Below are 25,900 nucleotides of genomic sequence, written 5' to 3'. Positions count from 1 at the left end.
GCTTTCAAAGAAGTGTCTGGCTTGCTCGAACTTGCAGCAGTGAACACTCTGGTTTCATACTGCTTGCATTATTGAAAATGTTTATTTTGACAGGCATTTCTCAGCATACCCACTTCCAAAAAACACATTCTGAAATACTTTAAATTATATAGTAATTATAAATCCCCTACTTTGTAAGTATTAGAAAGAAAAACAAATATGTCAACAACTAAAATGAACTCCATAAATTTCTTCAACAACCTGAAGCATAAATGTTGAAGGGTACAGGGAACTCTCCAAACTCTCACGTAAAACCAAGATAATTTAAAATCTGCAAATGTTGAAACTCGGATAATAATTAACATAACACTACCACTCAGCTATTTTTTCTTTAAATCACAAGGTAACATATTACTACCAATTGTAATTCCATAAGAAGCTGTGTTACTTCAAAGGAGGTTTATAGCCACCATTTTTTAAGGCTCTAAAAAATGAACAATGAGAGAATGTTAAATGTTCAAAAAGCATTACCTGGTGCAGGCTGTCGTTCATTCCATTCAGTTGAGATTAAAATTTCTATAACTTTTATGAGGTTTTCAGTATTATCAGAGCTGTAAGAAAGAGAGTTTATTAGAAACCTTTTCCCTAAAAGCAAACTCATTTTCATTTATATACACTCAAGTGAATGTGTGTGATAGCATCTGCACATGCATCTCTGGAGCAGTATATTCAGAATACATTTTCATGACCAATCCATTTAGGACCACCCTCATCACCCCAAAATACATGTTTGTCTCCTTTCACTTACCTGGCTGCTGAGAATCTGAAAAGCATAGGGCTGAAAATTTCAGAGAGTACTCTTGCATTCAACAGATTTTTGCTGGAGGTTTGAGAGAGCTTGAAGAAATGTTTTAACAAATACTGAAGTGTAAGCCAATACTGATGAGGTATGCTAGGCGACCTAATAAGCTTCTTCAATAGCTGAATATATTCTTCGGAGCTTTGTACTTCTACAAGTTTAAAAAAAAAAAGAAAAGGAAAGAGAAATGAGTAAGCGACTACTTCCAGGTATCAGTGAATAAACACCTAGAAAAGTTCTGCTCTTTCTTCAAGCTAAAGGAGTCATTTAAAAAGTTGTTGGGAGAAGCACACAGTACATTTGTCCTTCTCATTAGAAAATGCATTATGAGAAAGTAGAAATCGCAGGTCAAATGGAAATGCAAGAAGCTCTGTGTGTAAAAAAACCACAAGCTGTTCAGGGTGTGCTGGCAGCAACTTACCCAGTATTGAGCAGCTTCAAGTGCGATTGGCTAACTCAGAGGAGCATCAGATAAGTATCACAGGTTTTAACTTTGAAGGTTACGAACCACAGTTTCCTGTCCCCAAAGCACTTAACTGAACCTTAGCTCCTAAAACTGAGAGCCCTCTTCCCTCAACACATTCTGTTATGGCCACTCAGGGAAGATGACAAGAACATCCCCCATCACTGGATTCTAGTCCCAGTTCCTTGAATCTGACACTAGAACTTGGAAGACCGCGTCCTTCATTGACATACAAACTTTGTTAAGACCAATAGGTTAACAATGAGCCATTTCTGATTCTGACATGCAGATGGGCTTCCCAAGCAAATGAGAATCTGGGTCTTCTCTTGGATGCTTGGGTGGAGGAGGAAATTTGAGGTGGTATTGTTGGGGGAGGGACAGGTTACTACTACTATTTTCTAACCACTATCTCTGTATATGCAAGACATATACAAGCACCTCTACATCTCCATGTATGTTCAATGAGGTTCCCAGAAGAGAAAAAACAAACCTTGAGCTAAAGAAATCATTTCACTGTAAACGGCTGCTGGAATGACAGGATTTGGTAAGTCCAGGAGATAGCGTTTGAAAGCGTCGGCCAAAACGTGCACATCAATCATTTCCAAGTCCACAGAGGCTGTATCTAGGAAACAATTTAAGAAATATTTCAGACATTTATTTTATCGAATACATCAGTTGGGCTAATTTTCTGAACAATTTGACTCACATGTGACAAAAAAAAAAAATAAGGAAGCAATATGAGGATAAATATAAGACACAAAGTATTCATTAGCCGTACTTCTTGTAGGGGTTACTCCAGGCATTTGGGGTAGAACAATTTTTCCTGTGGAGGTCTGTCTGACATATTGCAAGCACTTAGGATGCCTGACCCCCTGCCCATGATGCCAGTAGCAGACCTCCACACTTTGGGGCAACAAAAAATAATGCCTTTGTTATGGGCTGAATTGGGCTGCATCTTCAGTGGTTACCTACTCCATCCTCTGTCCCACCCCTCTAAGCCCAAACTCCTAGTGCCTCAGAAAGTGACTGCATGTAAGTTAAAATGAGGCCATTAGAGTGGACTCTAATCCAATGTAACTGATATCCTTCTAGGAGGGGAAATGAGGACACAGAGAGAGACACACTAGGGATGCACAGGCACAGAGGAAAAACGCTGTGAGGATGCAGTGAGCAGGCGACCACCTACAAGCCAAGGACAGAAGCCTCAGGGGAAACCAAACATGCTTTTGTCTCGGACTTCTAGCCTCCAGAACCACCAGAAGTAAGTTTCTGCTTTTTGAGATGGAGTCTCACTCTGTTGCCGAGGCTGGAGTGCATCTCTGGTGTGATCTCGGCTCACTGCAACCTTCACCTCCCGGGTTCAAGCGATTCTCCTGCCTCAGCCTCCTGAGTAGGTGGGATTACAGGCGTGTACCACCACGCCTGGCTAATTTTTGTATTTTTAGTAGAGACGGGGTTTCATCATGTTGGTCAGGCTGGTTTCAAACTCCTGACCTCGTGATCCACCCGCCTCAGCCTCCCAAAGTGCTGGGATTACAGGTGTGAGCCACTGTGCCTGGCCAAGTTTCTGCGTTTTAAGCCACGCAGTCTGTGGTAACTTGTTATAACTGCCTGAGCAAATGAATACAGAACCCAAACATTTCCTAACATCCTCTGAGGGTGGTTCTGCCCTGACTGAAAAGGGTTCTAACTAGGAATGGTTAGTCATAAGTAAATGTTTCCTAAAACCTCAACAGGAAAAATTTAAAAATGCATATTCCCAGATTTCCTAAGACTTGAGTTGATATGTCTCAGAATTCATGTAAATGTCACCAACAGAGTGATGGATTCAACAGTAAGATACTACAGACTTTTAGCAACCAATCTCAAGAATATCCATGAAAATAATTTGAACATTTTTAGAATGTTCCTCCCTAATTCTGGATGAGTATTACTAATCTAACCTGTGGACATCAGACAATCTCAGAAAATAAGATGAGCATACCTGTCCAGTAAATCCCTCAGCTGGGAAACAGGTCAAGCGATCCAATAACGGGGGTAAAACTAATCAAAACCACCCTCCAGGCACTCACTACGCATGGCACTCTAAGTACTTGGGTTGGGAAAAGACACAATGCCCAGCAGAACAAAGCGATGCTAGAAACAAAGATCTGGGGGCAGGGGTGACCATTGGCCTCTAGAAAAGGAGAGGACTTTGGCTGCTGCTGAAGGATGTACACTAGCAATGCGAAGGATAACTTGAGGAAAGTGATCTGGGGACTTGTGTACTCAGTGGAGCAAAGGTGGGCTGATGGGCAAGATACTACATTTGTAACAGCTTTACTAATGACAGTGTTAAGAATAAATTGGAAAGGAGTGCTGCTAGAAGTAAAACTACCAGTTTTAGTTCTCTGAATCAAGGTGATGGGGATCTGAATTCTAATGCAGTTAGAAATGTACAAAATATTATTGAGACCTCATATAACTCAGTGATTGCATTGGGCTGTGGCCTAGGAGAGAATGAGGAAGTATGAAAGTTTACTGCAAAGTGTTTGAGTGTAAATGAGTGGGAGAAGGTGGTATCCTAGATAACCTTGAATGAAATATGACAGTACAAATCATTCTAGGTTGAGCCTAAGACTACAAAAATTCCTTGGACATATCATCATAAACCAAACTTGCCCCACTAAGTAGGCCGACGTTCCGAAAGTGAGTCATACAACCACACAGCTCTAAGAAAAGTCAGTCTGGAATAGGATATGGATAGGTCAACTTGAGGAAAAGAATTATTAAATTTAAAAGGTGAAGAAGCAAAGTGTTAAATCACTTAAATGTCCTACAAACAACTAACCAGAGACATATCACATGTTTAACAAGTGTGGGAGGGGCAATACCATTGTAGTAGATGCTCTGCATAAAGGATCTACGTTGAAGGTAATGCAATTGTGAGCATAATTAAATACTGTCAAATAAAATTGTGTGTGTGTCGCTATAGGAATTCTCTATGGTCACCACTCTTGGCCGTGCTTCTGCTTTCCCATACACTTTGCCCCACGTGTTTCATCTAATATCTCTTTGCCCGGAAAATTAATATTACCGAATTTGCTTATCCTATAATATGTGATAAAACATTTGGTGATGCAGTATAAATGTTAAGATAATAAATATGCATACATCCCTCCCTCAGGCAGGTTTCCCTCTGTGCTTCTGCAGTGCTAATGAGCCATCCTTCTATCAAGACACTTCCCAAGGAGCATAATCATTGTGTGGGATTATGTGTCTCCCTACTAGACCGAGGTACGTCAAGGGCAGGGACTGTGGCTGTCACCTGCTCTTCTGGCATCCCTCAGTGTCCAGCACATACAGCGTGTTAAATGTTTGTGGATTGAACTAGAAGGCTCTTAGAGTGAAGTTAATTCGTCAAAGCCCTTCTCTAACACATGAGGTATATCAAAAGAACTTTTATAGTATATGAATAAAATTATCCTATGCAGGTCTTTGGGTAACCTTATCTTATGTCAAATTCTACTAGAGCTAGTGACAAAGTCTGTTCTATTTATCTGATTTCTGCTATCTAAGAATCCTTTTCTGCATTGAAACTGGCCTAACGTGCTCTTCCATTAGCTATTCCCACCTGTCATGCGATGACTTTTGAAGAGCTACATAATCTTTAGGTCTGGGTTGGAGGAGTTTGCATTCTCTCCTACCTCACTTTTCACTGAGTCTACTCATGACAGGTACCCAGTAAACTCTCCAACCCTTCACTCCCCTCTCCTTCCCCCTGGAATGGAGTCCCCTCTTCCTTAGGTCTCTCCCTAGGTTAGTGGTTCCCAGTGGGAGTGGGATCCTGCCCTCTGCCATGAGCCATCTGGCAATGTCTGGAGACATTTCCGATTGTCACAACTGGGGGAGAATGCTGCTGGCACCTCATGGGTAGAGGTTAGGGATGTGGCTAAGCACCCCACAACGCACGGGACAGGCTCCCACTCTTCCAGCAAAGAATTATCCAGCCTAACATGTCAATAGTACCAAGGCTAAGAAAGCCTGAATTAGGTTAAATGAAACCAAAAACTGTCAGGTGAAAATCTGAATCATTAAAACTCGCATGAGACAAAGAAACAATTCATTTTAGGGCAAAATTTAAAAAGAGAAAAAAATCAAGGACTTTTGGAGTCAGAAAAATTAGCCACTCAGCCACTGAAAAATGTGAAAGAAATTATTTACCTGAGGGTCAGCTTGCTTTTCTGGTGAGTTAAAGTTACTAGGACTAGTTAAAGTTACTAGTTAAAGTTACTAGGTGAGTTAAAGTTACCTTGTGAAGGTGTTAACCTTGTAACACATCACAAGGTTAATGTGTGGATGAACTAGCATAACAGGTGCTAATAAAAGTGGGCTATTGTCTGCCATGTCTGTCTTTTTCAAACACTGGTAATTCACAAGGTTAGTTAAAAGTCATAATTTTTTTTTTAGGTGTAAGTGACTATTTTGGAGCTTCCTCCAGGATATTATATAATATTTTTATGTACTGAAAAATCTTTGAGTTGGAAACAGATCTGGCAGATCCACTCCCAAGTTTGGACATCATTTATTTATTTATATTTTTGGGGGTGGGGCACAAATTTCACTTTTTTAGCACAGACTCCAGATGAAACCAGTTTTCTATGTGTTTTGATCTCACTGGGGAAGGAAACCTGTTGGTCAAAATGTACCGTTGACGTGAATCTTGGTTGTTGACTATCTCACGAGTGGTGTGAAGAGGTTTTTTTTTTAATAACTAAACTGCATCATTTTGTGTTGATCACATTATAAACCTAATCACTATTTCTCAAATAACTTCCACTTCATCAGGCTCTGATGTCTAAACTCTTCCTGTGACTAAACATGTTCATAATTTAACCAATTTTCTGACCCAAACATGTGTCTTCATTTCAATTGGCTAAGGACAAAATTCAGCGTTTCCTTAACGCCCTGATAAAGCTGTCAGAAATACCAAAAAACAAGCCTTTTCACCTTGAGTGTTCTGCATGTTAACTTCTAATGACCTGCTCTGTGGGAAGTGCAGGAGGCAGAGCAGCAAAGAGGATATGCTCTGTTCGCATGCAACTGATTTCCATGTACAAAGGAAAAATGAAGTTAAACATTTTTTTTTTACTTTTAAAACATCTGGTCAGAACATTTCAAGTGTAAGAATTTACTGATACTGATAAAGGTCTAGTCTCCTCCTTTTCTCCAAAAAAACCTCTTTTCTAAAAGTCTCAGAAGTTGCCTCATTTTGAAACTGCCTCACGCTTCAAATTCTCATTTACTATCATGTGGGCATTCTTTGTACCATTATACCTCTGAAGGAGTCCCAAAACTGGGTTTCACTCTTTTTGGCTTAAACACCTAATTTCAGTTAAAATGATGTGAGGCAGTATATATATTTTTTTGAGTGTTATGAGGGAATGAAGGATCTTGAGAGATTTATAAGAAGATGACTTGCTGGAATGCTGGCAAGTAAATTGATTTGTAGTTTTTCCTCTATGCCAAAGGAGGGAGTGGGTGTTTGGGGTACTAAAGCCCTCTTGGCTAAATTAATTAGTGTTATTTAACAAACTGTCCTCAATTCTTCCCAGTTCCACATCCAGTGACATCATGTTGGTTAGCTTGAAATAAGCCCCGGTGGGAATATTCATGCCACAAAAATGGGCAGATGCTACAAACCAGGGCCTTTTTCTTCCTAGAGAGTTGGTTTACCAGCACACCACTGAACATAACAATATCATGATGTTACTTAATGTACTCAACACAAAAAAAGAAAGAAGGCAAGCCAGAAAGAAAGGGAAAGGGAAAAGGAAAATGGAAGGGAAAGGTAATAAAAGAAAAAGGATGTCAGAAGAGACATTTCTTAAGTGACATCGGCTTAAAAATATTTTTGAATTGATTCAGATGAATTAGATGTAGCCAAATTCAGGGTCAAGGAAAGATGGTAGATACACAGAGCGAGAAAAACACCAAGAGGTGGTTTCTCTCCTCTGCAGGACCCAGGGCCTGATGGCTATGATGATGACCAACATGCCTGCAGGGAGGCGTGCACACACTTGCAGCCCAACTCAGGAGAAAAATTTCAAAGGTTTGCACTGTTACCATAACAGGGTAGGAAGAACTGTGCATGATTTGAGTTCCCTTTAAATTTAGAACACTGCATAGATTAAATTCAATTTTGTGCGTGTGCATTACCTGAAACAGAAAGCTAAGACCTGTCTTTCCCATTTGCATTTCCAGCTCTGTGACACTCACCACAATCAAGAAGCTGTCGTAATTCTGCCAGGTTGCTGGAGCTCTGTGTTCTGTATAGAGTTGAACATTCCAGACCTAGGACACAAAACAGACCACAGACCATGTATGCAAAACACAGCTCTCTGGAGAACCTGTGAGGCTGCTGCCAGAGACATTCCAGTTTCCATCCAGTATCTGTTCTAGATGTGTACCAAATATTCTTGGAAGTCAACTCCTACTATTAATCTTATCTGGCATGTCGATAATTTTGGCAAAACCATCTGGCCTCTAAGAAGAAAGTTAATCATATTTATTAAATTATGAAGAATTTAATAGTTTCCATATGGAAACTGCATGATAATCTGGAGTTAGAAATTATAGACTGAGACATTTTTCCCAGTACTTAGCCCCAAACAGTTTGAGTATCTGGACATAGCTGGTAGTAGGAAATTTACTTAATGAATGCACAAGAGACAAATAATAACAGCCATGAAACAAGGTTAGAACAAAGGAACTGATGCCCTCTAGCAGTCTGGTTACCTTTCTTTTCAATGGCTTCCACGAGCTTGATAAGAAGAGGCGGGGCAATGTCAGGAGGGGCAAACTGCTCTGCAAGATCCGGGAGAGTCAAAGCTGCAAACAACAAAATCCCACCATTGTATTTAATTTGGATAGTTGAATGCATTAGACCACAATGAAGGACGCACAAAATAATTTAATTACATCAGGCCCGAGCAAGAAGAACCCCTGCTCTGGGCTTTTGCACTTTCCAGGCCAAAGTGATATGCCCACTGCTTCTCACCTAGGGTCTACTCAGAGTAATGCTCCAGGATTTCCTGCTAAATGGCCTCTTATGGCCTTTCCCCCAGGTCCACCCTCCCCAGGGCAAAGCCCCCTGTCTAGGTACACCCCTGGGCACCAAAGTTGAGGGGAGTGGCAGGATGGATGGGAGTTTGGATAGGCAGGGAGAAGCCAGGGATGAACCAGGATCCAGCTCTCCCCATAATACCACACTCCAGGGCAGAACTCTCAGGAGCCCAAAAATCTGAATTCAGATCTCTCCTCCTGGTCATTAGGAAGAAATAACTGCCCAGAAAGGATGGGACGATTTTATTGAACAGTTTGTTGACATGATTTATAACAAAAATACTTAGGTACGGGGTACTTGGGCCTCTTTTTGCATTCTTGCCCCAAGCCTCACAAATGCCAGGTATGGGCTGAGTCTCAGATCCGGAAGCTAATATGAATGATCACTGCCCACTTGATATCAAATTAAATTTATGTGTAACTTTGTCAAAGCCTTTGTTTATTTTTTGGTCAGTTAGTAGTTTTTAAAATGTCGTGTTTTCATAAACTTTTTGCATGCGTTTTACCCATTTACAATGATACCAAAAAATCTAGCTGGATGACGCTCATAAATAACATTCTTCAACATTATATTGATAACCTTATTCTCAGTCCAAAAAAAATAAATAAAACCACTGTAAGCAAAAAAATTCTCAAATTATGCCAGAAGAGGGAGCTAAATATATCATCTTAAATTTGTGAAACTGCAAAATAAAGGTAAATTAAAGTCATTATGAAAATATAAGTACAACCTGTTTATTAGCCTCATCGCGTGCAGTCTTTTCTAGGAATAATTTATATAATCTGAGAAAGACTAAATATTTGCAGTTTTGTTTCTGTGAGATTTTACCAGTATAGCTCTTTATTGGAAGCCATATACTATGGTAAACAAATTTCCTTTCTCTTTTTCTTTTTTTTTTTGAGACAGGGTCTCTCTCTGTCACCCAGGCTGGAGTGTAGTGGCGTGATCATGGCTCGCTGCAGCCTCAACTTCCTGAGTTCATGTGATCCTCCCACCCCAGCCTCCTGAGTAGCTGCGACTACAGTGCACAGCATCACTCCCAGCTAATGTTTTGTATATTTTTAGTAGAGACGGGGTTTTGCCATATTGCCCAGGCTGGTCTTGAACTCCTGGACTCAAGCAATCCACCCACCTCAATCTCTCAAAATGCTGGGATTATAGGTGTGAGCCACTGCACCTGGCCAACAAATTTTTAATTAAGCCTGTATTTCAAGTACTAAAAGTCAACATAGAACAAATTCACGTTATGAAAGTAATGTTATTAAATTTTGATCTCAGAGAAGTATGATTAAGTCGTTTTGCAACAACATTCTTTCAGATTGCAGTATGCAATGTGCAGGACATAGATGGATGCATGATCTTTCCACCTAATTCTATTAGCCATTGCAACTACCCAGGATAAAAAGAGAAGAGCTATATTATGAGAGAAAATCCTACAGTAGCACTATTAGAGCTTTCTGTGATGATAGAAATGTTCTACAGCTGTGCTCTCCAATAAAGCAATGACTAGCCACAGCAGCTATTGAGTAAAATGCAGCCATTCCCAGTGAAGAACTGAATTTTTTATTTTAACTGATTTAAATGGAAACAACCATAGGTGGCTAGTGCCCACACAATTAGAGAGTATAGTCTTACTTGCCTGCACAAGGGCAAATTTTGTCAATGGCAGATGAAAGATTCCTGAGTCAGCTTTGTGTTAGAGATCCCACTCTAAAGCTATCCCTGAAGACAAGGCATCTTAACATAGAGCTAATCAATATTTGAACTCAAAGCCCTGCAATGTTTACCACTCGATTTCCTGAGTGACTTTGTCCTACTGCAACATCACTATAACACATCTTAGGTTTCATAAAAGCACAAACGACTGGCCATTAACTTTCCAATCACTGTGCAGAGGGCTGGGTGGGAACTTCACCTCTCTCCAGTGTCTCCCACACCTGCCAGAGCTAAGCACCACCTGGAGGACATGCTGCTAGAAATACTGATTCCCAGGTACCATCCTAAATCTTCAGAATCAGAACATCCAGGAATGGGCTAGTAATCTGTTTGAGGTTAGAAATAAGCTTTAGGACATACTCTTTTGATAGGAAAATTCGTGTGGGTGATCCTATGAAAAAATCCAGCAATGACATCTCTCAAATCCCTGTATGTTAAAATGTAAATATATCTGAAAAGCACTTCAAATACAAATGTCTTAAAGGTTTCATAGTCCTATTAAAAGCATTATAAAATTTTAAAAGAAATATTATAAAATGAAAGAGCACACCATTTCATTTCCTCTGATAAATTATAAACCACTTCCCTTTGCCTTAATATCAACTCACAAAAGTATCCTCTCTCACAAACACCTTCTACACTGAATACAATGAAATATCATCCTATCAGCATATATAATAGAAGGGAAATATAAAGGTAGAGAAATGATGTAGAAAAGTGTTATTTATTAAGATCCATTATTGTGTCATTCCTTAGGCCTCTCAAACTAACAAGACTTAGCACACCCCAAATCTCAAAAAGCTAAAGATTAAATAGTAAATACATATCCATGCAACTCTCATGCAACCAACATGCCAATTCCTCTTCCCCTTTTCTCATAAATTACACAGGCATTTTTTTTAATTAAAAAAAACTTTAATGTTGGCTCTGAAAATGGAATTACTTAATAAAGGTTTGTCTCATTCCAGAGTCTTATCAACACAATCATTTCTGCAGGCAAATATGAAAGTCAAATTAAATGATAATTAAAGATTTCATCTAATTGTGATTGAAATATGCACCCAAAAGTTGTTATATTGCTGGGCTGGCAAATGCTCCATACAAAAGTGTTTCCAGCTCTCTCTTTCTTCATTAAGCTTGAAAAAAATTTTTAAAAAAGCAAAACTTCCTTGCTTTCCTTTGTCTTTTCAATGTGTTTTCGGCAAAAAGTGTTAGTTTATCTGCAGTATCCTGAGCTACAAAACATTAGATGTTTTACACATTACTCATTCAGGTGTTGGACGAAGTTTCTGAAAAGCACTGTGCTACACCAAGTCAGGATCTGTGAGAACACTGGAACTTTTCTCAAAATGCACACCAGATTGCTTTAAAAAGAAAAAAAAATACACATAGGTACTAGGAAGTGTAAGTACTCTTTTTCTAATGTATTGAGTGACTCCCCACTGAATTTTTAATATTGAAAAAAGCTTTATCCCTCAAATGTATGAATCATCATAGCTGATCAGGATTTTGCAACTGGAATTTAAAATGGTAAATTTTACAGGGATTTTTTTTTTAAATAGCAATTCAAAGATTTTCTATTCCTTAGTACAAAATGTCTGTGAGTCAATCCATTTCCTCTTTAAAATATTTAGACATAGGAAATGTGAAAGTTCTACCCAAAAAGCTTTAAAGTTTATATCATCTATTTCCAACAATAGGATCAATTACCATTGAAAGTCTAAAAAGTCTTTTAAAACAAAATATTAATTTTTATGACAATCCTAAAATCAACTATGCCTTTAATTTTACTAAATACACAAGGTCAAGAATTACTTTTCCATTAGATTCCACTTTAAGAAATTCCAACAGGAAATAACAATTGCTAGGAATTACCAAATTTGGCAAGTTGTTCTTTGAAAAGTCCACGATAAAGCACCATGTTACAAAGTTTGATAAACCAAAAAATAATAGGACTAAAAACAAAAAGATGCAAATATTATCAATTATATAAGGTGGGGTATGGAGCAAACACAAATTAACAGAGCACCATCCTCCAACAGTTTACATATAGATTCTCATTACAGTTCAGCTTTTGATTTTTATACCTGAATAAGTAATGGGTTTTGGTTGTGAAGCTTGCTGTAGCACAGTGTATAAGTCTGGAGAACCAACTCCACTCTTAAGAATCTGGGCAAATTTGTTGATTCCTTTACTACAATCCAATCCCAGTTTTTCACTAGCTAAATCATTTTTCATTGAAAGAAATTAGTATTGCTTAGAAAGAAAAGGATAAAGATCAGCAGAAAGGTTTAAAAGTAGTGAATCCAAGACATGCATTATTTCAAAAGAAAGGAGGATTCAGCCTTCAATGTTGACCAGAACACCAATGAACTAGGTGTCCCAGGTTGTAGGAAGAATTTTGATGACACATCCGATGCTGCATTTTCCACTAGTTCTAGTTTTCCGCCTTTGCCCTGGTGACAGCCAATCACATGGAATAGAAAAAAAGCCTTCTCTCCAAACTTAGCCCTTCCCAAACCACGAACATGGACAGGCCTCGACAGTCCTTGGGCACCAGCGGTGTGTGGGAGACAGTGGCATTCTTTGCATTAAGTGGTGCCAACACCGTTATGAAGTGCAAAATGAAACCACCACACAGCTGCACCTTCGGGAGGCATTCACCATAAAAAAAGATATTTTGAAGTTAGTGCCTGGCAGGGCCCAGTGGAAAGTTTAAGCTGAAACACTGGGACTCCAGAGGCTGCCCAAGTCAAATATTTCATTACTGATGGAAGCAGTTTGGAAGTGTGTGAAAAACTGCCACTTACCTCTAAAAATGTAATACAAAGAAAAGAAAGTATATATGCAAAGTGTGGATCAATATTATATCAAGATGTTTGTCTGCTACCTGCTGCTGAGTCAAAGCTATTTCTGTCTGAATCTATCTCAGGACGTCAAGTGAAAAATGTATATTCTGGTGGACAAATCTAATCCCAATTCTTTTCTTAAATAAACCTTTAAAGCATATTCATACTTGATGCTTGTAATGATTAACACCCTGAACTTTAAACTTATTAATCTTTATGGGCGACACTACAACAAATGATGGCCTGTGCTCTTTGACTAAGCAAAAACAAAGCAAAAAATCCAACGATGACTTCCTTAATTTTGGGACGCATCTGTTTAATCAGTAGTAAAAAAGTGATTAGAAGCAGAGCTTTAAAGCCAAAGAGGCTTAGGTTTTAATCCTTGCTTTGGCACTTACTGAATTCAGTAATCTTGGGCAAGTTAATTAACTTGAATCCCATTTATTCACCTGTAAAATGGGAGTAATGATGTGCAGTAATAAGGATTAAATGAATAATGTATATATATAAACATGACAGGCATCGTGCCCAGTATGTAGAAAGCACAAACTAATAGGTAGTTATTATTGTTAGAATTAGTCATGTAATCTTTATTATTGTTTAGATTATGGAAATACCCGATTGCAATTGCAGGTTTTAAGACCAGAAATTATCATACTTAGACAGACTCTTCTCAATACTTTTCTAAGGAAGCAAGCTGGAAGCATATTTGCATTTTGCCTTGTATATATTTGCATTTTGCCTTTGTATATATAAACAATACTCAAAATCTTCAGAAGTCAAAACCAAAATATTTTCAATTTATCACACTTTTCCCCAAAAGGACCACAATACTAATATATTTGAGATATTAGACTTTAGTTTTCTGAATGTGAAGACAAAATGAAGTTGGAATGACTGTGTGCTAAATTATATTGAGTGTGGCTGAAACAAGAACTTTTTTTTTGGAGGAAGGAGAAAAAAAGCATGCGCAACTGAAAATGAGAGTACAAAGAGTAGATGTGGAAATAAATCTTCAGCGATAACTACATTATTTTCAGAGATAACTAGCAGAAGGGAATTAAAAGAGTTGCCAACAGATTTAAACTAGAAGTTTGCAAATCTCCTCAGATACCCTAATTAGTCTTTAATATCGTTAAGTTTATCTTCTCCCATTTATCTCCCCTGCTGCACAGCTAAAAACAAACGAAAGGGATTTGAGATCCTCTGTCCATTCGTTTTATTTCTAGACAACAGACTGGTATAGAAAATAAACAGCAGGCAAAGATCTTATTAAACCTAAGCAGACCTAACAGCTTTGTTTCTGATGGCCTTAGCTAAAGCCTCAGAATTAAGAGGTAACTGAAATGCAAGATTACATTTAATCTTTGACAGGCTAGCCTAATTAATTGTGATCCTTATCACCTAAATTGGAGTTTGATTCTAAGATTACAATTTACAGTGTATAGCAAATTAAAATGCTAGGCAGGGTGTAAATGGGGAAGAAAGGGACTTCCTCCTCTCCTCACCAGAAAAATAATTTATACTTGAGTCCACAGGATTTTTGAAGCCAACGATTTACAAGGAAAGTTGGTCTTTCAGTGTGCTAAGAAAGATTTCATATGAAGTATGACCCAGAAGCCCCAAAAAAGAAAAAAGACAAATCACAGGCCATACCATGCAGTGGGCGGTAGGCTGTTTGCTGAATGAATGATTAGTACTGAACATCAACTAGGAGCCACATTCCCACAGTAAGTATTTTACAGAAATATTTTCATTTATTTTTCATAGCAGTTCAAAGGTGTATAGTCTGTATTATCCCCAATTTAAAGGCAAGGAAACTATTTGGCCAATGTCACAAAGCTCTTAAGTTGTGCCTATGTATTTAGTTTGGGCTTGTCTTCCCTGCGCCAGAGTATACAAGTGCCAGTCAAGGAAAGAAGCTTATAGTAAGTTTCCCAACACTTCCCGCAAGCCTCCCTTCTTTAAAAGGTATCTGCAATAAGGGTGTTGTGAAACACACAGATATCTGATGTTCAATCCCACAAGGGAATAACCTTAATACTTTCTGATTATGCTCAAGTTAAATGATCTTGATAATAGCAGTTTTTGTACTTCCTCCCCAAATAACAAGTTAATATATTCTCTCTCATTATGAACTACTTTGAAATGCAGATAATTAACACTGTAAATGTAAAAGCAACAGGAGTCCCTATTAATAACCAGAGAAAGGCAGGGGCATTCCAGATAAACCACACTATCTCTGGCTGAGGGTAAACTTGTGGAGACACTTCTTTCCTACTTACATGTGATGATAAATTTCAGAGTCAAACTTATAAAATGTCACGCTAGAAATGCTTAAAAATAATAAAGCAGAGTTGTAAAATGTAACTTGAGAAGCTGCGATGTCACAAGCAATTGAAGGATCCCCTGATTAGTATTAGGAGAGGGCAGGGGGATAGAGAGGAACTGGACAGAAAGATGCTACTGGCAGACTAGAGACCAGAAAGAAGCTTTGGATCCAGGCTGGGACCTCACTGACAGTGCAGAAGCAAGCCACTGGCTGACCAAGGAGAAGTGAGTGGGAAGAGAGAGAGAAACTGCCAAAAAGGCAAGTTTGTCCAGCCAGACCGAACAAGCACTCTTAAGAAAGCCTGGATGGAAATAAGGAGAAAAAAGCAGCACCAGATTCCTTTTAAATAACTACAGAGAGTAGGGGTTTTTTTCTGTGACATTTTTAAATATCCTGAAAAGTTGAAAGAATTGTTTACTGAACGCCCGCATTATCTTTCACCTAGATTCTAAGATTAACATTTTATCATATTTGCTTTATTTACATATTTATCTGCCAGCACATTTTTTTTTAAAGATGCATTTTAAAGTCAGATGTGGAAGTCAGTTGCTACGGACTGAATTGTGTCCCTTCCCCCCAGATTCATGTTGACGCCCTGACCCTCAATGTGATAATATTTGGAGATGGGCCTTTGGGAGGCAGCTGAGTTTACAGGAAGTCATGAGGGCAAGTGCTCTCACGATGGGATTAGTGCCTTTATAAGAAGCAGCACCAGAGACCTTTCTCCCCACCCTTCCCATGTGAGATCACAGTGACAAGGCCGCAGCCTGGAGGCTAGGGAGAAGGCCCTCACCAGAACCCAACCACACTGGCACCCTGTGAGAAATAGATTTCTAAATGTCTATGGTGGCACAGACATAAACACCAGTCTGTGGTGTTTTGTTATGGTAATCCTGACCTAACACATCAGTACACTCCACCCAAAGAGAGGAATGGAACCTTGTCTAGAAAATGTCGATGTCAAACACAAATTCTGTAAGTATTTAGTAAATAAATATCCTCTGCGTGTCAGAATATGCCCAAGGGCAGTAGTTTGAGGCAGTGCTTCCCCAACTTTAATGTACATATTAACAGCCTGATTCAGGAGGTCGGGATGCAGTCTGGGATTCTGCATCTCCAGCAGGCTCCCAAGTGATGCCCATGCTGTCGGTCCTCAGACCACAATCACACTTTGAGCAGCAAGGATTGGGGCTGAGCCCACCAGCCACAGAGAGAAAATCCGGACCACTGTGAAAGACAGAATCCCAATGATTGACCTTCTTACTGATAACTTGTTGCCTACATGCCTGAGTTTCGCAGGCTGATCTTACACCAGACCCCAAATGATACTGACGGACCAGAGGGTCTAGCTATCATATCAAATTTGGTCTGATACCACAAAGAATTAGGTATCAAAAGAGAGACTAGCAGCTGGGAGCTCTGCTGCCCTGTGCATTGTGTACTGATGAGTGGGGAGAGATGAATGTGAGCCACCACTTGCCCAAGGTCCCACAGGAAGTTCAAGCCGAGGACCCAGGCCTCCTGATGCCCATGCCAGAGCCTTTCCCACCTCACCACATTCAAGAGGACTTTGCTCTTTGTATTTCCTGTGGGGGGGGAGGAGTTAGGGAGGGACAGAAAATGTTAGGCTGATTACAAATCACTACTACTGCTGATGATTCCCATGTAGTGAACACTTAGTGTAAGAAACTCTGCTCAGCGTTTCATCTCATTTAATCTGTACAATGCTCTAAGGAGTTATCATTGTCCCCATTTTACAGATGAGAAAACTGAGATTAAGAAAAGTTAAACAAGTTACCTAAAGTCATACCAGCAGTAAGAAATAAAGCTAGGATTTTACAGAACAGATGGGACTTCAAAGCCAATTGTAATCACTCTGTGAATCTAGGTTGCCTTTTTAGGCAGACACACTGCATGACGCCATATGTGAGGTTAAAAAATCTTTACGTGACACTGATGGACAAGCACTTGGCAACAGTTGCAACCCTTAGTGACAAGAGGTGCGTTTTTTCAACTTGAGCTTGGACTGGCAGGCCAGCTTCTCACCATCACCTCTGCTTTATCAGTATTGAAGCCTTGCCAGCCCACTCAGCCAGGCTAAATATTTTCAAGACAGCATTTATTAAATATTTTCTCATAAAGCTAAACAAAGCACATTCTTCCCCAAGGATGTAATGGGTTTTATCCAGCTAAATATAGCTGGCTAACTTATCACTTTTAGCAAGGTACAAAAGACTCTTCTAGTTAATCATCAGATGGACAGAGGGCCCTGCAAATCACTTTTTAAAAATATTTTTATTGTATATTGTAATGCATATTTGCAAGCATCCCAAAATGAAATCTTAGTAAAATATGCTTAACAAATATATGAACGGAGTTGAAGCACCCATGATCAAAAAGGGAGAGAAAGGGAAAGCAACGACCTGTGTGTGGAATTGCAAAAAAAAATAAAGGCAAGAAAGGCAAGAGGCCTGAAAATATTGTACAGAAAATTCCCTATCAGCTGGCGCAGAAGAAATGCATAAGAAAATAAGATAATATTTATTCAGACTTCATTTTAAAAGTTTGAAAAGATCCCTAAGACTATATATATTAAAAGGTAACAATTTTGAGATAAAAGTAAACACAATCCTTAACAATTGTGTAAGGAATCAGAGTTTAACAAAATGAAGCAATATACTTTCACTACTTCAGACAAAGGTGATTAATTCTGGTGGGCTAATACATCTTCATATCTCACAAAAGACTATGATCAGTAGTGAAATAAACAAGAGGCTACTCACCTCTCTGCTAAAGAAATTAACGGGCTTCTTCTCGTTATGGTTTTAGAATTATAATTTTAGATGGGTCAATTTGGGCAGATGTTGAACCCTATCACTACATTCTCAAAAAAGCTCAGGGTAATAAATAGTACTATAGTTATTTGTGCCAAACCAATGCACTTAAAAAAAACAACAACACACAAAACTGTGATATACAGAAGGCCCTATAGATGTAGCAGAACTAAAATGTAGAATATATATATATAAATTATAGAAAGAAGCCTGGTCATGTTCTCAAAAAGATTCTCAGAAATAAGCCAACAGATACAGACAGGTGATATTTGAGTAATGAGTGAATTCTAATAATTGCTTAAGAGTCAGCAGGGAGAAAGTTATGTCAATATAGACTAGAGCTAACTGGTGAAAGGAAGGGGCAAACTAAAAGCTTCCCTCAGAGAGGGAACTATTCAATCAGTCATTTTAATTAACACTTTAGATTCCTGATGGAAATACGTTGTTAACAATCTGTAGATTGAACACAGCAAAATGTTGGCTTCCTATAATGAAAGTCCATACAATGTTAATGAAAAAGTAGCAGTGACTCAGGCTGGTGGACGGCCCAGAGGTGAAAGCAATCATTTATCACTGCGGGGTACTCTTTTCTGCATTATCATCTCAGAGTTGCCTCTTCCTTAACAACCTATGCTCCACTTCTCTGTTGCACCATTTCTGCCTTCAGCCGAAAGGGAAGTGATAGGGTCTGAAACACGGGAGGGAGTTTGTACATTTTGTTCTATCAGATTAGGCCTCAGTAACTTTATGAATTATAAGCTGTCCACTACTTTTTCATCTGCTATAGAATATGCTTCTTAGAAATTGTGGCTATAAATAAAACAACAGATGTTTTTTGTTGGCTCTAACAGGAGCTTGAGTAATTTTTTAAAAAGGGCTAGAAGTTAAGCAAATTACCTAAAAGGCTGTTTCAGGTTTCCCCCTGTTGGTCATCTTTTATGTTAGCCTTCTGAAGACATTCATTTTAGCCCATAAATTACTTTTTGGGGCCATTTAATGTAACCTACTGGAAAAACTAGAAAGGGGTTTTCAATACAATTGCTTTCTGTGACTTTTTTTTTAAAAAAAGAGTATTGATTAAATCCCCTATTTATGATTGTCACTATATCATATAAAAAGCAATTGAAAAGGCACTGTGCACTAGTAGAAAAAATTTAAACAATAGATGAGGCCATATGTTCCAGATTTTTCTGCCAACAACATGTTGGTAACTTTGGGCAAAACATTTAATGTCTTCGGGCCTCACTGTCATAACAGTGAAGTGGTAATGGTTTAACTAGATGTTCTAAAATCATTTCTAGTTCTTAAATTCTGTGTTTTGGAGAAAATGTCAAGGAGATCACATGTCCCAACATAAAATTACTAAATTTACATTTAATCACAAATTACTTAAAAAATAATTCTATATTATCTTTAGCCACTGTGTGTTGAAAATCTGGAAGAAATCACAGGCATCTGGAGAATGACTGGAGTTGGCACCAAGCGAAAATTACTTCAAATATGGAGGGAAGGAAGTTAAATAAATGGGAGAATGGCAACATTTAATTCTACTTCACTGGGCTACACTAGCTTATAATTTCTAACCCAGGGGATAGGTGGTTTAAAATAGTGTTTTGGTATACATTTTCACTTTGCCAGAATGAACAGTAAAATTCAAAATGATGAAAACATTTCTGTGACTTCTGTATGTGGATCTAACAAAAGACAACTAATTCCATGTTCTTCAATGTATTCCAAAGTTACAGCAGCTATAAATCAGAGAATGTAACTTGGCTTCTATAAATCATGGGGTTGCGGGAGGAGGAGATCATGAAATTCAGAGCAACATGAAGAGAGAGAGGTGAACTGTCACTGCCCTAGTCATTTAGGTTATTTCCTTGAGTCATGATAACAGCCTTGTGAAATACATCCTCATTTTGCATGTGGGAAAGAGACTCAAGAGGTTTGGTGACTACACCAAGATCACTTAACTAGTGTTTGGCAGAGCAGATATTACAACCTCTGTCTGGCTGCATCCAAGGGCCCTTGTCTTTCCACTTCATCTTTGATTTTTTTTCTCCTCTTCTCCCTCTTTGAGTTTCAGCATTAAATTGCCAATAAATGCAATTCACTTGGACAGTTTGAAATTTTTACCCAATGCATGCATAGCACTGCTGGGCTCTAAGAGATGGCGGGAGGGGAGAGTCCATGCAAAATTAGCTCATGATCTACACAGTGAGTACAAATGTCAGGGATAAAACAGATAAAGGGGCTTAATTAGAAGTCATGATACTTAGAGGAAACTGCTCCATTTCCAGAACCTCTGTGGGTTTATCCATTCCCCTCTGAGAGTCATTTAATTCTTTGGAAAATAATACATTCTCAAAAATGTGGTGTTTCTGATCACACAAGATCAGAAATAATATACTAAAAGCTGCCCTTAGTATTTGATGCTTTCATTACCAAGAAGCCAATAATAATCATGGCCGATATACACAACGTACTTAACATGTATCAGGCTCTATGCTAAGTTGCTTTACTAAAATTATCTCAGAAAATATAATCTTTCACAGCATTACAAGAAAGGCTCTATCATCATTGTCATTGTACAGAGAGGAAAAACAGGCTCAGAAGTGATTTGTCCAGGCTCACACAGCTGTACTAGTCAGCACCAGGATTTAACTGATAAGAGATGACCTAGTTTAGAGGACATAAAGGCAGCTCCCTTCCAAGAGATCCTTATGTACTAACTGAGTGTCATCCCATGAGGTCCCACAGGGCATATGGTTTCCTTACAAACTGTGCCCCTTTTGGGGGGCAGCTCAGTGCACTACTTTGGACATCGACTGCCAAGAGCCAGGCAACAAAGTTAGAAAAAGAGTTCTCTAGCCAAAAAGACCTGGAAAGTAGAGAGTTCAAGAATAGCCACTCTTTGATCCATTTCTCTACTCACTGTAATTTTCTTTGTCTAAGATATTCTATGGGATGTTTAGCATATCTGGTCTATGTTTACCAAATGAGAACAGAACCCCTCCCCCCAAGCCCATGGTGACAACCAAACTTCCTCACTCTTGAAAAATCACAGTAGAAGATAAACTGTTTCCATAGTCATGCCTTCTAGCAGCTGATCATTCATTTTGGAAGAAAAGATGCAGATACACAAAATAGTCAATGAGTAGAGTTTAGATGAGGAATTAAGAGAAGAATGACTTTCAGTGCTCTGTAAATAGTGGGGTCTCGCTGTAAGCCACACATGTAATTTTACATTTTCTAGTAGCCACATCACAAGCAAAAACAAAAGGTGAAATTTAATCTTTTATTTAACCCCATATATCCAAAATATAATCAACATATAATCAATATAAAAATTATTAAGCAGATATGTTAGTCTTCATTTCTCTCTTGTTTTATGCTCATAGCACATCTCAATTTATAGCAGCCACCTTTCAGTGGCTCTGTGTGGCTTTGACCATGTGGCTGGTGGCTCCTACACTGAGCAGCATGGCTCTAGAGGATGGCCTTCAATTTTTCTTTAGTGTGAACTTGGTTACTTAGAGAATGTGTTAGCTTTGAATTCACAGCTAAGTATAAAGAAAAAAAGTATCATATTCCTTAGATGCTAAGCGGGTCAAATAAGAGGGTCTGTGTCCTTTTACTGTTAGCATGTATTAGATAAAAACAGCTTAACTCTATTGGAAGGCATTTAGTCGAAGTTGACAGGGGAGCTGGGGGCACTGATAGTGTTTGTTATATACTAAGAACCTGCTGGAATACTAGGAACTTGGCATCCTGGCATTTGTCACAATGCAGGGTGGGGAGTCAGAACATCTTCAGAAATGGCGTGATTAATAACAGTTTCATCTGATGGCTCTCCATCTGCCACTGACTTCCCTTAAAATAAGCATCAAAAGTGTCTGTGCACCTCTCATTAGAGACGGTCTGCTGACTGCAGAAGACAGAAGGTTCAATGATCAGGGAAAGACTGGTATAGTTCGGCTATTAAGTCAGAAAACCTAAGGCCTGCTTAGGTTCACATCTTGACATTATGAGGTGCAATAATTTCATTTATAAAGTTAGTGGTCATTAACATGTCCGATACTGGCTACAAGACAAATGAAAATAACTTAAAGAGGGCAGAGGTCGAAATATGTACATAGTATTAGAGAAGAGGCAGGCACCTTAAGGCACTGCTTTTCTTCCTGATAAGATGGCTCAGAGATGTATATAACACAGGATCCTCAAATTCAAAGTCTCTAATACATCCTTTTTCCAGAACATGCAGTTTAATGAATCCATTCTTATAGAACATGGAACCTATTTTTCAACTGTGCTGGTTACAATATTAACTGCATTCTGGGCTTCAAACTCCTACTAAAAAGGTAGCATCCCCATGAGCTCTGGAGGATTTTGAAGCAATTTAGCACCTCGTGCTGTCAGATGTTTTCTTACAACAGGTGCCCACAGTGCTTGCTCTTAGTCCTAAAACCTGACTCTAAGTGCACAGACTGTGAAGCTTCAACCCAGCTCCTAATTGACTCTTCTAAGAAAAAATGTGTTCACAGCTCAAATATCTGCTTCCAGTTTGGATCCCCAAGGGAAAACTATGTCTTCTAAAAAGTCAGGATGCTATTGTTTTCTCTAAGCATAAAATGTGTTTTGGGTGTCAGAAACTGGAAGTGGCAAGCAGTTCCCAAACTCAGATTATACGATAACATTATAAATAGCTAAAAGGTACTGAATCAAAAATTATTATTCAGGAGAGGCAACAAGAAGAGAACAGGGAATTATAGGCAAGGGAGTTTCCTTTGGAAATGTTAGTTCCTGGGGAACAGAGGCTATCTACAGTGGATGTCTGAAAAAGGCAATGAGGACAGGACAGGGAATTAATATTATAGACATGGAATCTTCTTTGGAAATGACAGTTCCTGGATTTTAAAAGTGCTATATATAGTAAATGTTTGAAAATGTTAAACTACTCTGCAAAAATTGTTTAACAAAGGAAGGAAAACATAACTTTCCAGCATAGGAGTAAAAGTATTAGCAGAACATAATAAATTCAAAGTGTAGTACAGCCCATCTCTCCCCACCCCAACTGGCTGTCACAAATACGGTACTCCCCTGTGGGGCCTGCTTTTGCACAGCCAGCCAGCCAAAGGGATAAAAAGAACAACACTGAACTGTAATTACCAGGGGCCTGCCTTTGCACAGCCAGCCAGCCAAAGGGGTAAAAAGAACAACATTAAATTGTAATTACCAGCCCTTTGTTCATGGGTTATGTCTGCATTCCATGGTTATGTCTGCATTTCCACACGATTTCTGGTAGACAAGCCAGGGTGAGACGTGTGGGTAGGGGCAACTTCATGGCTCTTCCTCTGGATGGAGCAGCTATCAGCCACCTATTCAGATTGTCTTGCGTTATGTACACTTTTACTTGCTCCTATAATTTAAAATGCTGAAGGGAAAAAAGCAGTAAGATTTTAGGGTAATCTGGGCTTGGCTGGGCCAGGCAGCTCTTGCTTCTGTGGTGCTCCCACCTCAGACTGGACCATGAAAGGTCCTGGGTTCCTGGTGGCACATATCACAGTGATGGCTGAAGAGGCCCCATAAAGCACGTCTTCCCTCTCCCTGGAGTGGCCACACCCTGAGGCGCATGCTCTGTACCACAGGACAAGTACTATGTACTGCGTCCCCGCCACTTGCCAGATAACCAAGTTAGCTAAAACTGGCCAGGTGAATGTACTAACCTTCTTCAATAGGGCTAGGGCTAGGCCAAACTGAAAAATATGAGGCTTGTCTTCAGCACCTATTTTTTCTTTCCCAAAAAAATTTTTTTTAACCCAGCTTGGCATTATTTTTTGTTCTCCATCATCTCACACTCTTGGTAATTACCCCTCTCAATCCATGAGACTACATAGTGCATTATGGTCTTCTCTAGTCTTGCCCCACTCAAAAGCTAGCCTCTTAGAGAAGAGTCTATTAAACTCAATCACACTGAAATGAAAAAACAAAAATGAAATGGAAAAATGACCAATGAAGCTTTATGTGTTATATCACAAAGATATTGCTGATTTTAACAGGGCCTCAAGCCAAATTCTAATTGTAGAACTTCAGGCACAATCTTTTCTTGAAAACATAGCTCTTTAGTACTTTGCTATGAATAAATCACTGGAATGGGTCTAATTAAGATCATTAAAATGCTCCAGTCAATAGTGGATTTTGTTGTTTTTGTTGCTGGTTTTTTTTTTTTTTTTTGAGACAGAGTCTTGCTCTGTCACGCAGGCTGGAGTGCAGTGATGAGATCATGGCTCGCTGTAGCCTCGACTTCCTGTGCTCAAGTGATCCTCCCACCTCAACCTCCCAAGTAGCTGAGACTACAGGCATGTGTCACCATACCCAGCTAATTTTTGTAGAGAAGGAATTTCACCATGTTGTCCAGGCTGGTCTCAAACTCCTGAGCTCAAGCGATCTGCCCGCCTCAGCCTCCCAAAGTGCTGGGATTACAGGCATGAGCCACTGTGCCCAGCATGAATAGTGAATTTTGCACTACTGAGACTAGATGGTAATTCTGGATACCCATGCATGCATACTGTTGGTGCTTCAACAACAATCAACTTCATAAGGTAACAGAAAAGAAGTATAGCAATAATACCTTGAATTTATGTAGCACTTTAAAAAATTACAAAATGTTGCCGGGTGTGGTGGCTCACGCCTGTAATCCCAGCACTTTGGGAGGCTGAGGCGGGCGGATCATGAGGTCAGGAGATCGAGACCATCCTGGCAAACACGGTGAAACCCCGTCTCTACTAAAAATACAAAAAGATTAGCTGGGCGTGGTGGCGGGCACCTGTAGTCCCAGCTACTCGGAAGGCTGAGGCAGGAGAATGGTGTGAACCCGAGAGGTGGAGCTTGCAGTAAGCCGAGATGGCGCCACTGCACTCCAGCCTGTGCGACAGAGTGAGACTCCGTCTCAACAAAAATAAATAAATAAAAAATTACAAAATGTTTTTATACTTTTTTTTTTGATACTGAAAGAGAAAAGCAGAGTGGGGTGGTCAGAATGGAGAAAGACCCAGATTAACAACCACGTTCAGGCTGTTTTCATTAAAGAACAGAAAAACATCTAGTTTAAGGAATCAAGGTTGCTTTGAACTATGCACTATTTTGAATAAACAGATACTTGATGTTAAAGATTTTTGTGAACACGCCCCTATGAATTCAGCATCCCACTCCTTTCAACCAGGTGCTTCAGTAGAAAGAATAAAACCACACCACAAAGGCAGTCAGTTACCAAGACTGCAAGGCCCATGGCTCTGTGGTTTTTGAAGATATTATCAGCATTTTAATGTGAAACGTCTTGCAGACCCAAAGCCCCAAATAATCACCACTTTTTGGGAATTTGTAATTTTCCAAATGACAACAAGAACATTTATGTCTCTGTACATTATAATCTGTCGATTACAAGAGCTATTAATGACAAGAGAATTCCAGCGCTATAGGGAGCAGCTTTTTCACATTGATAGCCAATATGTTTCACTTTCGCCATCTGATTTCCTTCCAAGTTAGAAAAAACAGTAGAGACAATGAAATAGTGAGACTGAGAAGTAAAATGAAGCTAGAGCTCAGAAAAGCAAACTTAGTGTTTTCCTCAACTCCCATTATCTTCATAAAATCACTAACTCATTTCCCCCCCAAGCACTATTTTTGGGGGCAGGGCTTCAAATTAATGCATAGTTTATAAAGGTCATGAAGAAGCAGCTAACAAGTGACATTTGTTTTACCCCACT

At 39.1% G+C, this 25,900-nt stretch overlaps 1 protein-coding gene across 1 annotated transcript in view; it reads right to left on the bottom strand.

The window, feature by feature from the left end:
- The window catches only part of PIK3R1 (phosphoinositide-3-kinase regulatory subunit 1), an 85,445-nt gene that overhangs the window by 19,903 nt on the left and 39,642 nt on the right, over positions 1 to 25,900 (bottom strand). The window contains exons 3-7 of the mRNA XM_054488000.2: positions 8,079 to 8,171; positions 7,560 to 7,634; positions 1,792 to 1,923; positions 788 to 989; positions 511 to 590 (exon numbers count right to left, since the gene is read on the bottom strand). Of these exons, the coding sequence (XP_054343975.1) occupies positions 511 to 590; positions 788 to 989; positions 1,792 to 1,923; positions 7,560 to 7,634; positions 8,079 to 8,171 (582 nt within the window). The remainder of the gene's footprint in view (positions 1 to 510; positions 591 to 787; positions 990 to 1,791; positions 1,924 to 7,559; positions 7,635 to 8,078; positions 8,172 to 25,900) is intronic.

This window comes from Pongo pygmaeus, chromosome 4, assembly GCF_028885625.2.
Source record: "Pongo pygmaeus isolate AG05252 chromosome 4, NHGRI_mPonPyg2-v2.0_pri, whole genome shotgun sequence".
Lineage (NCBI taxonomy): Eukaryota > Metazoa > Chordata > Mammalia > Primates > Hominidae > Pongo > Pongo pygmaeus.
The sequence above is the reverse complement of the archived record's forward strand: the minus strand, read 5'-3'. Positions and strand labels throughout refer to the sequence as shown.